Source organism: Tupaia chinensis, unplaced genomic scaffold, assembly GCF_000334495.1.
Source record: "Tupaia chinensis unplaced genomic scaffold, TupChi_1.0 Scaffold000511_1, whole genome shotgun sequence".
NCBI classification, from domain to species: Eukaryota; Metazoa; Chordata; class Mammalia; order Scandentia; family Tupaiidae; genus Tupaia; species Tupaia belangeri.
This window is the reverse complement of record NW_006160024.1, coordinates 572,659-587,127: the sequence shown is the minus strand read 5'-3', so window position 1 is coordinate 587,127 and position 14,469 is coordinate 572,659. Positions and strand designations below refer to the sequence as shown.

The following is a 14,469-nucleotide window of genomic DNA, read 5'->3' as shown; positions in this document are numbered from 1 at the left end:
TCCCTCTGTCTGTCTGTCTCTGTCTCTCTGTGTTGAGCACATGTGCCCTCTGGAAAAATTGTTTTAAAAGTACCAGTTTATGGGACCAGCAGGTGGCGTGGTGGTTAAGGCGCTGGAATTCCCACATGGCCAACCATGGTTCGAGTCCTGGACCTGGTGGCTTGCTTTCTCACTCTCCCTCTCTGTCTCTCTCTTTCTCTGGCAAAACTCATGTGAAAACAATAATAATAATAATAATTAAATAAAAATAATAATTCTAAAAAAAAAGTACCAGTTTATTATGGCAGAAAAAAATTTTTTGAAATCCACAGTTCTTTTCAGATTATGCTTCTTCAATAAAGTTTTTCAAAACTCCCGCATGATTTTGGAGTTTCTATTATGTCCCACTGACCTATACATCTGTTCTCTCACCAGTACCAGGTCTTAATTACCATAACTTTATTGTAAATCTTGAAATTAGATACTCTTCCCACTCTGTTCTTTTTCAAAATTGCTCTAGCTAGTCTAAGTCTTTTGTTTTTACATATAAATGGTTTAATTAGCTTATTTATTTCTACATAGAAACCTACTGGGATTTTAATTGGAGTTGTGTTGGGTCTCTAGATCAATTTAATTTGGAAGCCTTCATCTTTGAAAGTAAAGGAGGGGTCACTTTTCAGGGAGATATTAGTATTATTTTAGGTTTTTGCAATAGGGTACATATGCTCACCAGAGAGACAGACAGACAGGTACAAAGCAAAAAAAAAAAAAAAAAAAAAAAAAATAAAAACATCACCCCCTAGCGGGCATGGCCATACTCCAATCCCTTCTCCTCCATTCTCCCCTTTGAATTTTGGGCACACGCACATGTGCCTGGCATGAGTTTCAAGGCACAGGGTCTGAGACTCGAACTGCAGTTAGCCATGTGGGAGTCCAGCATCTTCACCACCATGCTCCTGTTGGCCCTATTCAGGGAGATATAAAGAAAACCTGAGTAGATCCTCCCAGACCAGCCAACACAGGTGGCTTTGTCAGAAAGCCTTGTCTCTAAGGGCATGTGTTGATGTGCTGTGAACAGTCTGCTTTCCTCTATTGCTTGAGACCAAAAGGAAAAGACATAGAGTTGGGGTCTGACCTGAGAAGCAATCGTGAGATCAAAGAACAGGAAGGAGCATGAGTCCTTGACAAGCCTTCAAAGAGGAGATGACATACAAAGGACTTCGGGAGGGTGAGCAGGAGTCTTTCAAAGGAAATAGCAAAAGAAAGTGGTAGAGGAAGTAGGAAACTCAGAGTGAGGAAACAGAGTTTGGGGTTGAGGCCTTGAATCTCATGCTAAGGGCCAGGATTCTGTTCCCTAGACATGGAAGTCCGTGGAGGTTTCTGAGTGGGAGTGTCATGATCAGATCTGTGTTGAAGAAAGACTCCCTTTTGGCAGGAACAGCTCCCCTGGAGACCACCCTGTGGCTGTGGCAAGAGACAAGCAATGAGCAGTTATGTCCAGGGAGTGACCATGTGGCCAGACTAGAAGTCCCAAAAAGACAAGACCACTAACTTGATAGTTGACAGGGCATCAGGGAGCACAGGATAGGCACGAGGAGATACACTCATCTATTTCCATACTGTCCCGGACCCTGACGAGCATCTGCTACTCACCTGGCTTATCCACAGTCCCATGCCGAACTCTGCCATGAGATGCCAATGGCATAACCCTCAACCTTCAAAGTAAAAGCACATAACTTGGGCTATAAATGTTCCATCTGCCCTGGGGAAGGGGAAATATTTTGTGTTAAGGTTGGGGGGGGGGGAGCAACTTTACCAAAGATAGCTTACTTCCAAGAATATACCATTGGGGCATGCCCAAAATCCCAAGAGGAGAATGGAGAATATACCACTGGGGTTGGATAATTGCTTGACAACTCTGTATAGATCTGGTTGGTGCCTCATGGTGAAGTTTGAAACAAAGAGGTAGAACAGTCAGCCAGAGAGGCCTAGTGACAGAAACAACTATTCCCTGGAAAGGAAAAATAGGCAGAAAGGCATTTTTGTTTATTTTTATAAAATCTAGAGAAAAACAGTCTCCCCCAGTTGTCTCCACAAGATCAAACCAGCTCCACATGGGAGTCATTAGGTATTTGCCAACACTTGAAGTCAAAATCCAATAGACCTGATTGCCCTGTTTCTTGTCTTTCCCTCCCTTTTGCATTTCAAGGTGACAATTCTTGTGTTTATGCTGCCTGTCCATTCAGTAAGGGTTCTGATTCATCTATGAACTTCAAACCCCAATTCTAATCTAAATCAGAACACAAGAGTACATGACCCCTTCACTTCTAGCTAGGCCACGTGAGCTCATTCAAAACAAAAACATAAGTATAGTCCAGGAATGACTGTTTAATCACTGGGTCCATATTTCTGCTGCAAGGGCAAGCCCGCAAGAGTCCAGGTCAAGGACAAACTGTGCACAGAGACATTCTCACTTCTCTGAGATTGTTTGCATGCAATTTCCACAATTCTCTCTTCCACCTCCCAGCTGCCAAGGGATCCCAAAACCTTTAGGGACTTTTATCAAAACCTCTGATACTTACAACCCCAATATTAGATTTGGCCACAGGCCTGATTGGCATACTAAATTTGGCTTCTCTTAGGGCCGATGAGAAACCAGCAGGAAGAATTCAGGGGTGGGAAAGAACCATCTTTACGCTTGGTCTGAAAGTCACACCTCTGTGAACCTCATTTAACCATAACAAAACCAAATGGAAAATGTGCTTCTTTCCTTGTTTATTAAGAAAAACCAACCCCCCAAAAAAGCAAAGCAAAACAACATCACATGTGTGAGCGTGTATGAGTGTGAGACATCGTAGGAGTAGGGTGGTGAGGGCTCGGGAAGTAGAGAATGACACTGTCATATTCTGACAGTGTAAACACACCAAGCAAGACAACACCCACCAAGACTAGCCTTGCACTTAACAACCAGTCTTGCTCACATTTCATTTATTAACATGGTGTTTTCATTTATTCTAGTTAAACACTAATTTGCTACTCTCACTCTCTATGTTCATGAACTTTTCTTAGAAAGATGGGCACAAACAGTTCATGCAAAAATTCCATGCTGTTGGTTTACAGGTCCTTTTGTAGCAGAGAAGTGAGAGCTGAAGGTGAGAAGCTCACTCCTGGACCAGTTTCCTCTGTCATCTTTGCCCAGCAGCACCCACTGGAAGGCTTCTTCAGGCTCTTCTAGGTCAGGCAGGAAGAATATCTAAACTCTTTCAATCTTGAAGAAGAATAAGAAGAAAAAAGAAGACACCCACACAGTGGGGAAATTGCTCCCCACTGTGTGGGTGGTGGGGCCCCAAGTGCTGTTATCTGCAAAGGGCACTTCTGGGGGTTACCCGGCTGTCACCACTGTGTGGATTCCACCCGAAAACCTCAAGCCAAACAGTGGGAAATAAACATCAAGAGACAATTTTCCACTCTGTGAAAATGACTTGACTTTACAAAAATAAATGAAAATGCCATGATAAAAAACAAAATGTGGGCAGGACCTGTTGTTAAATGCAAGGCCAGTCACCGCAGATGGTCTTCAGACCTGATGTGTTTATATTGTCACAATATGACAATGTCATTCTCCACCTTCCGAACCCTCAGCACCCTACCCACATGATGTCTCACACTCATACGTGCGCACACACACACACACACACACACACACACATGCACTCCTAACCACACAGGCAGACCTGGAATAACTGAGAGGAGTTGGACGTGTCTGGGGGTAAGAGTGAAGCGACTGGGGAAGCATGTCTTTGTGTGTGTGTGTATGTGTGTGTGTGTGTGTGTGTGCATGCATGCACGCGCGTGTGTGTGCCAAAGTACATGCCAGGGATATTCTTAATCCAAAACACTGTTTAACTGAATAAGGGCAATTTGATAACTTGCCCTTTGATAATTTGATAGCAATTTGATAAGCACCCCTACATAGGCATGGGAACAAAATCAGGAGTCTTTCAGGCCTTAAGCACCTCCGTTGCTCTGGGGCAGCCCCCTCCACCATATCTGCAGTACCCTGACAGGAGCTTCCTGCTCGCCAAGATGGTATGGTTTTAATGAGTTCTTCCCCTCTTTCCACACTCATTTAAGTACCCCAACTCGTCTCTTCTTCGAAAATGAACTCATCTTCAAAGTGTTGTCATTTTGGAGCCATGTTTGGCTCCTTCTTTTCCTTCACTCCTACTTCATCTGCAACAGGAGTCTTTTGTGCCTGTCCCTACTGTCTCTCTTAGACCCTGGTCCTCCTATTAGAACCTTCCCATGTGGGTGAGCTTCACAGAGCACCATGTTATCACTGTACTTCCTTCCAGTCCCAAATAAAAATTTTTTCTATTTCAGAAATAATTTCTGGAAAACATGACCTCTAACAACAGCTTCTCTGCTTCCACTGTATTGAAGATGTTGGGCCATGGATAGGTCTGAGGCTCCTCAGTAATTCTCCCCAACTTGGCTTGTGTGCATTGGACATCTACACTTTTGGAGACCCAGCTGTGCCCAATATGCCCTCACATCATCCCTGAGTTATGGCAATCACTTTCAAACCATTCCTTCTGCTCCTAAAGTCTTCAGACTCCTGGACAGGTGACATGGCTGCTGGGGATACGTCTCAGTCCTAAATTTCCAGCTCACAAGAGAGTGATGAAGGATCACTTGCCAGGGGGGTCTCAGCAGATGCCTCACTCTCCTCTTCCACAGTATTATTACTTCTAGTTGTAACTTCAACTTATTTAGACTTTTGGTTGTCTCTTGTTGCATTTGTGTAAATATCCATGACTGACCTCTTGCTTTTCACTTAAAATCTCAGAACCAGAACAGAGGACAGGACAGCCCAGAGGCAAACAACCCTGGAAGCACAGCATTCCAAGAGGTCTTCTATTGAGAACACAGAAGGGGAAGGAACAGAGAAAGAGCCCCTTGCTCTGAGGCTTGGGTAGTGGTTACCTCCTCAATGGACACAGCAGCTAAGCTTCCTCTTTGAAGTTTATCCAGTTCTCTCCAGGGATTTTTGTTTTGAGATGTAAGTTCTAACTTTAGGGTCAAAACTGAACTGCAGAAGACTACCATGACTACAGAAGTAATCTGAACTAGCCAGAACCCATCCATATTTCTACACCTAACCTCGAAACTCTGCCTTTCCTCTTGACAACTGCTACACAGTAATTTAAAGATTGTTTTTGAGAGTCCCATGTTTTCAGCCTGCCAGGGGCATTTGCCTGAGTCAGCTGGGCCTTCCTTGCACTTGCTCACCTTAGAGGAATTACGATAGTTTAAGATTTGCTTCCTCGAAGAAGTCTCCCTTGGCTGGTTTACCTCATCCTGTAAGATTAGTGTCTATTCTGAAGTCTTTGTCACACATACCAGTTATGCACCCCAGCCAGTACATGCTTTGTAGTGAGGACAGTGTGCTCAATTTCTTTTTAGAAGTGCTCTAAATAAAGGCCCCAATCCACCTGCAGCTGGGCTCTGGGGCAGACAGCATTTTCCAAAGATGGCCAAGCCAACATCTCCCATTCCACATGATCTTATTACAGTGAGATCAGCCCTCCTTGTGCTTGGAGATGGAGTTCTCTGCTCCCTCCCTTTTATCATATGTAGGGGCTGTGGATGCTCCAATGAATACGGTGGAAGAGAATCTCTCTGACTCTAGACTCGGTCACAGAAAGAGGGTAGCTTTCTGTCCTTCTGAGAAAGCCACCCACCATGACTCAAGGGAGCCTAATTACTCTCGTGGAGGGGAACAGAGGCCCCCTGCTGACAACTGGTATCTCCTCCCAGACACACAAGTGAACAAGCCTTCGTAGGACTCCACCCTCTGTCCTGGCGTCTTCCAGTAAGTCCCCAGACTCTGTGAAGCAGAGACAAGACATCTTCATTGCCTTTCCTATACCCTTGACCCAAACAACATGTGGGTATGACCAACAATTCTTCAATGATGTCAGACAGCTGCAGGACCCAGAGCAGGCTCTATAAAGGTGACCCACAGTAAGCAATTCCAATATTCCAAACTCATTTTTTTTAAGGTTTTTGCCATGGGGTGCATGAGCTTGCTGGAGAGAGACAGTGAGAGGGAAAGTGAGAAATCATCCCCCAGCAGGAACAGACACACCACAACTCCATCTCCTCCATTCTGGGATTTGGGCCAGGCATAAACATATGCCCAGCATGATTTTCAAGCTGCCAGGTCCAGGACTTGAACCACAGTTGGTCATGTGGAAGTCCAGTGCCTTAACCACTATGCCACCTGCTGACCACCCCCCCAAACTCTTTTTAAAAAGATTTGAATATGACAATCTCTTTGACTGGACTAACATACACTCTATTCATGCTCAGAAAAACTATTTTGTATACATTGATTAAATGTAAATAAAAATTCATACATATATATCTTAAAAAGGACTTTCATCAGTTTCTCTCACTTCCTTCTCTACAGGGCTGAATCTTGGCAGGGAGAGGTTAGGGGACATGCCCTTATCTCTCTATAGAGGTATCCCTTCCCCTCACACCCACCATTAACACGGCCGGCACTTTGAACGTCACAGCCCCTGGTGCAGCCCTTCTCATACCTGGCAGGCTAAGAGCTTTTTGCTTATCATCTCTATCCTTCAAAACAACCCTCAAAATATGCGATGTTAGATGAGAAGTGAGTGAGGGTAAGATAGGTAAGGAAATTTGCCCAGGCCACGTTTGCTAGCACATAGCAGAACCTAAGGCTAGAGAGACAGGTGACTTGTTGAAATACTATGCTGGGTAAAGTCTCTTCGCAATCTAAATGATGTATAGTGATTTAATGTATGAATAATAATAATAAAAAGAAAAAGAAAACCTCAGCTGCTCTAAGATGCAGAGCTGAGGATGCAAATCCACAGGATACTGACCCCTGTGACAGCCATTGGCCATAGTCCAGCTAGTTTCTTAGCAAAGCGTCATAAAAGAAATGCCCTGAGCACAGAGATTGAAGCCCACATCAAGGACAAGTATGAACATTTAGAAGTGAAATTTCTCTCCATTCACCTGAGACTTTATAGTACAAAGGGGTGCCAGGGTCCTGTGGTTGAATACGGAGACACCCACAGGGCCTGACAGTGCCCCCTGGCTTTCTTTCATCACAACAGAGCCCACCATATCTCCTATAGGGCCTGGTTCCAGCTGTCCTCCTGCTACTCAGCTTCATAATCACCATCCCCGACCACATAGCTTCAGCCAAGCCTGGCCACTCCGAGGAAAGAGAAGCCAAAGGGGAACATCGATTACAGTCCAGATAAAGTGCTTTCTTCCAGGACTCACCCACTGCCACCAGTACCATGGGGAGGCTGATAAATCACCTCCCAGTCAAGGGTAATAAGACATTCTTCCTTCCCAATTGAGGATCGTGCTCAGCACAAAGAAGTGTCTCTGTGAACCAGTGCAGAGTAGGTGACGACAGAGAATGACACCAGGTCCTCCCACCCCATGGCCTCTAGCAAGGGAGCCAGAATCTTCTCTTCGAACACAAGCCTATACCATGGCAAGGGCATGGAGCAAAGGCCCCAGCCAGCCAGGACCTCCTTCAGGTCTCCCTTCTCTCTACCACCTTACCTGATTTTAAAAGGCTGGTGGTTGAGAAAAGGCCCTCAACCTGACAAAGTACTAAAAAGAAAGCTTTATTCTCAATTCACATACAGGATCTGACTTTCCAAACAGGTTATAACCTCCACAGAGTCACAGGAAAGTAGCCCTCGCCATCACAGGAAAAAGCACGTCGTTCTCTGAACTTGAGCAAGATCTTTGCTTTCTTGGGGAAAAGGCACCCTTAACTCTCGTGCATAAGCAGGCCACTGCCTTCCTTAACTTGCAGGTCTCACATATGACTCAGAGGAAAACTCAACCAAAGGAAATGTTAAAATCTCTCTGTCTTTTCCCCTCTCTCTCACTCACACACACATACACACCTACCTCTTTCTGGAGCAGTTTGCATTTAGAACATTCTAGAAAAGTTAGTTTCTGGGAGAGTATTTACACACACACACACACACACACACACACACCACCCCACACAACACACTTAGTATTGCATAAGCAGGCCACTGCCTTCCTTAACTTGCAGGTCTCACATATGACTCAGAGGAAAACTCAACCAAAGGAAATGTTAAAATCTCTCTGTCTTTTCCCCTCTCTCTCACTCACACACACATACACACCTACCTCTTTCTGGAGCAGTTTGCATTTAGAACATTCTAGAAAAGTTAGTTTCTGGGAGAGTATTTCCACACACACACACACACACACACACACACACACACACACCACCCCACACAACACACTTAGTATCCAGCTGGTTGTAGGGTCGGGGGTTCAGTGTCCACGCCATGCTTCCTCAGTGTGCAGCCACCACATGCCTCATCGGCTGCAGGAGGCTAGCTGTGCTTACAAGTGGACAGCACACTTCTGCAGGACACCATGCTGCTGCCGTGTGCACCGTCACGCACACATATAGGACTCAAAACTATGCAAGCAATTGATGCGATTCAGAACAAGCCCACCCTGAAACATGGCTCCTTGGCATTTGAGAAAACACAGGAACATGAAGATCACTCTTACCTCCCCCTTTCCCTTCTCCCCTAAAGTAGGTCATAAAATCGCCTTTTGAGAGGTGCCCTCCTTACACCCAGAGGAAAGAAATATCCTTCTATCTGAAGACACAGGGACACAGGGAACAATCTGAGCAAACCTTAGACCTTGCTAAGCCTTCTCCTTCTCAGTTTTACTACCATTAGGTCATATCTCCTTTGTCCAATCACACTTGTTCACTTCTCCCTCAAACTAGCATAAAAAACACACAGGTTTCCCTGTTTTGTTGGGTCTTTATCTCTTTAAGAAGCCTTCTGTGTTATGTAAAACTTAAATAAATATATATGCTTTTCTCTAGTTAGCCTGTCTTTTGTTATGGGGCCTTAGTCATGAACCTAGTAATGAATAAGGAAAATAATTTCTTTTCCTTTACATAATCCTGATCTTCTCTGGAGCAGTCTTCCTCCAAAGGTCTCCAAAAATGTCCAGTGAACACCCTTCTAATACACGCATTCCAAGGGGACCCTAGCCACTCCTGGCCTCTTCCAGCCCTTACCTACACACTCCCTACAGCTTTCCAGGTCTCAGCGATTGCCTGTGACTACTAGATTCACACTTAGGTTGAACCCACGCATTCAATTTGTTACAAGCATTTTCAGGCAAACTTACTCTTAAATCATGTAACTCTTTAGATCATTTGTCCCTGAGTCCCACACCAGTTACCAGAGGGTGGCCCTGAGGGAAACCATGAGCACAATTTCTCTAAGGACAATAGGGACACTGCTTATCACCCTCCATTGAGGCTGGATCTCACTTTAATTAATTCGACATCTCAATGCATTTTTTTTTTTGCACAAAATTCAGGAACTGATGTTAACTGCTTGATACCTACTTAACAGCTCTTAGATTGTAACATATAAGACAACATTTGGACATGTGTATCTCCATCTTCAGACAATTATGTCCCAATGTTTCACACCTGACAATAATGAATCCTCTCCTTCTCTTGGTCTATTATCTTTTCATTTTACTCTGTTATCTCCTTTTTCTACTCTGTTATCTCTTTCTACTCTGCTATCTCCTTCTTTTATTTTGTTATCTCTTTCTTCTACTCTGTTGGTTTTTTATTTTATTTAATTGGGTGCAAAGGAGAAAAGGCTGCTACTTATATAAGAAACAAGTATTTTCCATAAACATGATGCAATAGACACAAAGACAAAAATCATAAAGTAAGACAAAAATGGGACTCTTAGCCATGGGCAGACTTACTAAGACTAGGTTGGGGGCAAGGACTTTCCAGTTCAGCCCTGGCTCGAGTTTCTCTGTCCCGGCTTCTCCTGTCACAGCTATCACACTTTCCTGTTCTCACTCTTGGGCAGAATGTGTTAGCCAGAAATCACTTCTGTGTCCCTACCATAGAGCTTCATGGCTTTTTTGTTCTAAAAGAAATGCGCTACTAACCACCACTTTTACATAATGATTTATTCCTCCAAATAGCAATGCACTATTTCCAGTCCAGCAACCAGAGCTACTGCCTCTGCAACACTTCCATCATGGTATAGCAGCCACCAAAAAGCACAAAAACCTTGAGATCAAGCTAACCAAAAGCTATAAAGTGATAAGCATAGTTCTTGATTTAAAAAGTTAAAGCTTACCTGTGGCTATAGCGAATGGCAATCGTCAACCCAAGCTGCAAAAACAGAAACACAAATTAAATATTATGAAGAATATGCCAAATTCACAAAAAAAAATTTAATATGGTGAATTATTTTTTAAACATTTCTTAAAATCCCTTATAACTAATGGCACATATAGAACTACTGCTTCAGAGGCTGGAAGCCACATGGGAGGCCTGGTTTCAGTTCCCAGGCCAATCTGCCCCACCTGTGACCCTAGCTAATCAGAAGGCTGGGGCAGTTGTGGCATAGCAAGACCCTGTCAAAAATATCTATCTCTGGGACCAGCAGGTGGCGTAGTGGTTAAGGCGCTGGACACTCCCATATGGTCAACTATGGTTCAAATCCTGGACCTGGTGGCTTGCTTTCTCATTTTCTCTCTCTCTTTCTCGGTCTCTCTCTGATCAAATGAAATGAATGAATGAATAAAGTTAAATAAATAATTCTTTTTAAAAAAAAACCTATCTCTATCTCTGTCTCTCTCCCCTGAAGGAATACACACACACACACACACACACACACACGTATATACACTATTTATATATATAATGATATATACATATATATGTATTATATATAACACATGTATTATATACAATGTGTGTGTGTGTATATATATATATAAATATCATAGTATATGATATATCATACACCACTGTGGATTAAACAGGAGACATCACTCACTGGGAAAGACTTCTTACACAGGGCTTTTTTAGCTCTGAGACATGCAGTGAAAAGATAGGATTGCAGCATGTGGCTGACTCCACAGTTCAGGTCCAGAAAACACAGCCATGGCTGGATCCTGGGAGTCCATCCTCTCCCTGCTCTCTACCCTAGGAGAGCTTAGTGGGCCAGAGCCGGTGGCTAGGGGTTGGGGGGGGGGTGTATCAGCACAGTCTCCACCCTGATACCATGAGCTCATGAGCTCAAGACCAGCAGACTTTAGCTCTGAGGACAGCAAAGACATGGAGCCTGAAATGCATGTGTGGCAATAAGAAATCATACATGCGCTTGCTGGCCACAGCAGCAAGTAGAGAGTGAGGTGAAACTGATTTCCTCTTTGCTTTGCGAGGTGTCATGGAAGCCTCTTGATCGTAAGTGGTGGTAAATCCTGTGGCTGGGCCTCAGCCAGCTTATGCCAGGACAGTTGTGAGTTACAAAGGAGACAGGCCAGTCGACCAGGTTCAGGGGCATCAGCAGGTTATTGAAACTCTCAGCCCCTCAGTTTCCCAACTGTAAAATGGGCAAGAGAACTAATTTACCATAGGGTTAATGTAAAGATAAAGCCATTTTTCTGTATGTGTGTGTTTCTATCCATGAGAATGTGTGTGCATGTGTGAGCCCAGTACCTGACAGATAGGAAAAACTATAAATAACTACCACCTTAAAAAGACAATATTCCATTTGTGGAAGTGTTGGTAATTTCAAAATTTAATGTTTTTTGAAGTTTATTCTTTTCACGAAAGTAAGAAAGAGAGAGTCTCACCCCATGATCTCCCCACCCCCAGCCCTCCCAGCCAGCCAAGACCAGGGGTGCACACACCAGGCATGTACAGATCAACCAGTGAACTTGTGATCTTCCCTGCAGATCTACCATCACTTGAGCAGTGCATTACCACTGAACCACCAAGCTGGACCTCAACATTTAATTTTTGCATTAGTTTTTAGAACTTCGGAAGGATTTCATCATGTAAAGACCAATCATTATTGTCACACATGCCCATGTAAGTCTCATAACCCACTTGTTCCCAACTGTAGCATTACTAAATTAAGATGCTCACAACAGTTAAGAACCTAAGCATCATCTATAACATCATTTTGTGTGAAAGGTTTAACCAAGTTGCACCTGAAGAGCCCCAAACAAATTTAAGTTTTCCTTAACATTGGCCCCAGTATGGCTAGGGTGGGTAGATGCTTTTGGGGTGCTATCCCAGGCGGTACAAGATGACAAAAGGGGCACGTGGGAATATGGAAGGGTTGGGAAAGAGCTCAGGGTGCTGGAGGGGTGAGCTACAAGATGAAAAACAGTGGAGGAAAGAAAGCCCAAGGCTGTTATCCAGCTCAACACGCTATAGAGTCATTTGAAGAGCTCAGCTCCAGAACAATCCAGATGTGCATTATCTCTGTACACATCTGGAACATAGAGCCTACGACATGAGCCATCAGGAATCAGGGAGAAAAATGCAAAAATTTACCAGAATATCTGAAAAAGAAGACACGAGACACCAGCAGGTGGTGTGGTGGTTAAGGTGCTGGACACACACATGGCTGACTACCTCCAGAGTCCCAGACCTGGCAGCTTACTTTCTCACCTTCCCTTTCTCTCTCTCTCTCTCTCTCTCTCTCTGGTCAAATTAAAAATAATTATGATAATAAATAAAATAAAATAAAATAAGTAATCCTTTTAAAAAAATCCCATTGATTTCATAACATTCTCACCTAAATGTCTTCAATTATCTTTCTCAGCTAAAGTAGTGTATTTTCTTTGAGACTTAAGCAAACAGAAGAGGACGATGCCTCCGGGACAATAAAAATTTTAAAGAACGAGGAGGAAATTATTTGGGGAAAGAAAAAAAAAAAAAAAGGCAGAAACTCTAGCCAAAAGGTCAGGATGAGCAATTTATAGATTTCACAAGCCGGGTAACTTTACATTTCCTGAGGTCAAAAAGTTCTGGCTTATAGCTAGGCTAATTATAAGATAATTTTACTGCCTGAATATTTTGATAAGCTCTGGAGTACAGTTTAATTGGGTGGCTTCTCCACAGTTGAAAGATAAGCCCTTGCTGGAGCTAGGGGAGGAAACAGGAGTAGCAGAGACCAGAACAAGAGAAGAACAGTGAAGTTGTTGCGTGGCAGCTACATTGACTGAAAGAGGCTGGGATATAAATTTCCACAAAGGTGAATTTCAATGAAGTGATTTGATTGGTCTTTTCCTGGCTTCTGAATCCAATCTAGTTTATTGTCATTGTTAAAGTGACATCTTGTTAAGGAAGAAGTGTGAATCATGGATGCTCTGGTGGACAGAGTGAGCTGGCACAGAAGGCCAGACCAGGATCTGCCCTTCACAGACCTCCATGTGAACAGACTGGGGCACAAACATCTGGACAGATACAAAGGCCCCAAAGCTATAGGGGAACCAGCCTACAGGGTGGGAGGGAACAGGGCCTTTCAGAGTCACTCTGGAAACCGTAGAAACCACACAGAATGCACTAGATCTAACTAGGCAGCCATGAAAGGGGCTGGGGCTGAGTAGAAAAGTTCCTGTGGGTCTCACCCTGAAACCCCAGGTTGGAACAGGCCAGAGGCACAGCTGGCAGATGAGCTGTGTATGAGCTGTGTATGAGCTGGCAGATGAGCAAGCGCATGTATGATTTCTTATTGCCACACATGCATTTCAGGCTCCATGTCTTTGCTGTCCTCAGAGCTAAAGTCTGCTGGTCTTCCTTCTTATGCCTGCTCCTCCTCATTCCCACCGAGAAAGCCAGGGAGAAGGAAGGCCTCTGAGGTCTCTGTACCATAGCAAATACCAGATAAAGGCCGAGAAACGAGTCCGAGGTACTTTTCTCCCTTGGCCTCATCAGCCAGTCAAGGCCTCTCTAAGGCCCCTCGCCTGCTAAGATGCATCAGCAAGTCAGAAATGCTACACGCAAGTCTCACTGCTGCCTGTGCATTTTCACAGATACACACATGCACAAATACACCACACACACATGCACATGCCCACACAGATGCACACCTGTGCACACACAGATGCACACATCTCATGCATGCTTGTGTGTACATTCACGCACCTGTATGTACACATGCACACAGCCACACTCAGACAAGTGCACATACATGCACACATGCATTCTCACAGTGTATGTGTGTGTACAGGCTATTCATACATATGCATGTGCGCACCATATGCATATGCCACCACATGTGTGCATGCGCGCTCACGTACACACACACACACACACACACACACACACACACACACACACCTGAAGTCGAACCACCAGATCCAGGAACTGAACCGTACTTGGCCATGTGGGAGTCCAGCACCTTAACCACCATACCACCTGCTGGCCCCCTTGATTTATGGTTTTAAGCCACCAAGTTTGTGATCATGTATTATAGCAGCGATAGAAAACTCAAATGCTAACCCCTCCCAAACCTCCCTCCCCCTTCCCATCTTCCAGTGTAGAGGCTGGAAAATACAGTACTTTCTACACTCAAA

General features: G+C 44.2%; 1 protein-coding gene across 1 annotated transcript in view; it reads right to left on the bottom strand.

The window, feature by feature from the left end:
- The window catches only part of ACOXL (acyl-CoA oxidase like), a 391,620-nt gene that overhangs the window by 295,759 nt on the left and 81,392 nt on the right, over nucleotides 1-14,469 (bottom strand). The window contains exon 9 of the mRNA XM_027774989.1: nucleotides 10,227-10,261. Within this exon, the coding sequence (XP_027630790.1) occupies nucleotides 10,227-10,261 (35 nt within the window). The remainder of the gene's footprint in view (nucleotides 1-10,226; nucleotides 10,262-14,469) is intronic.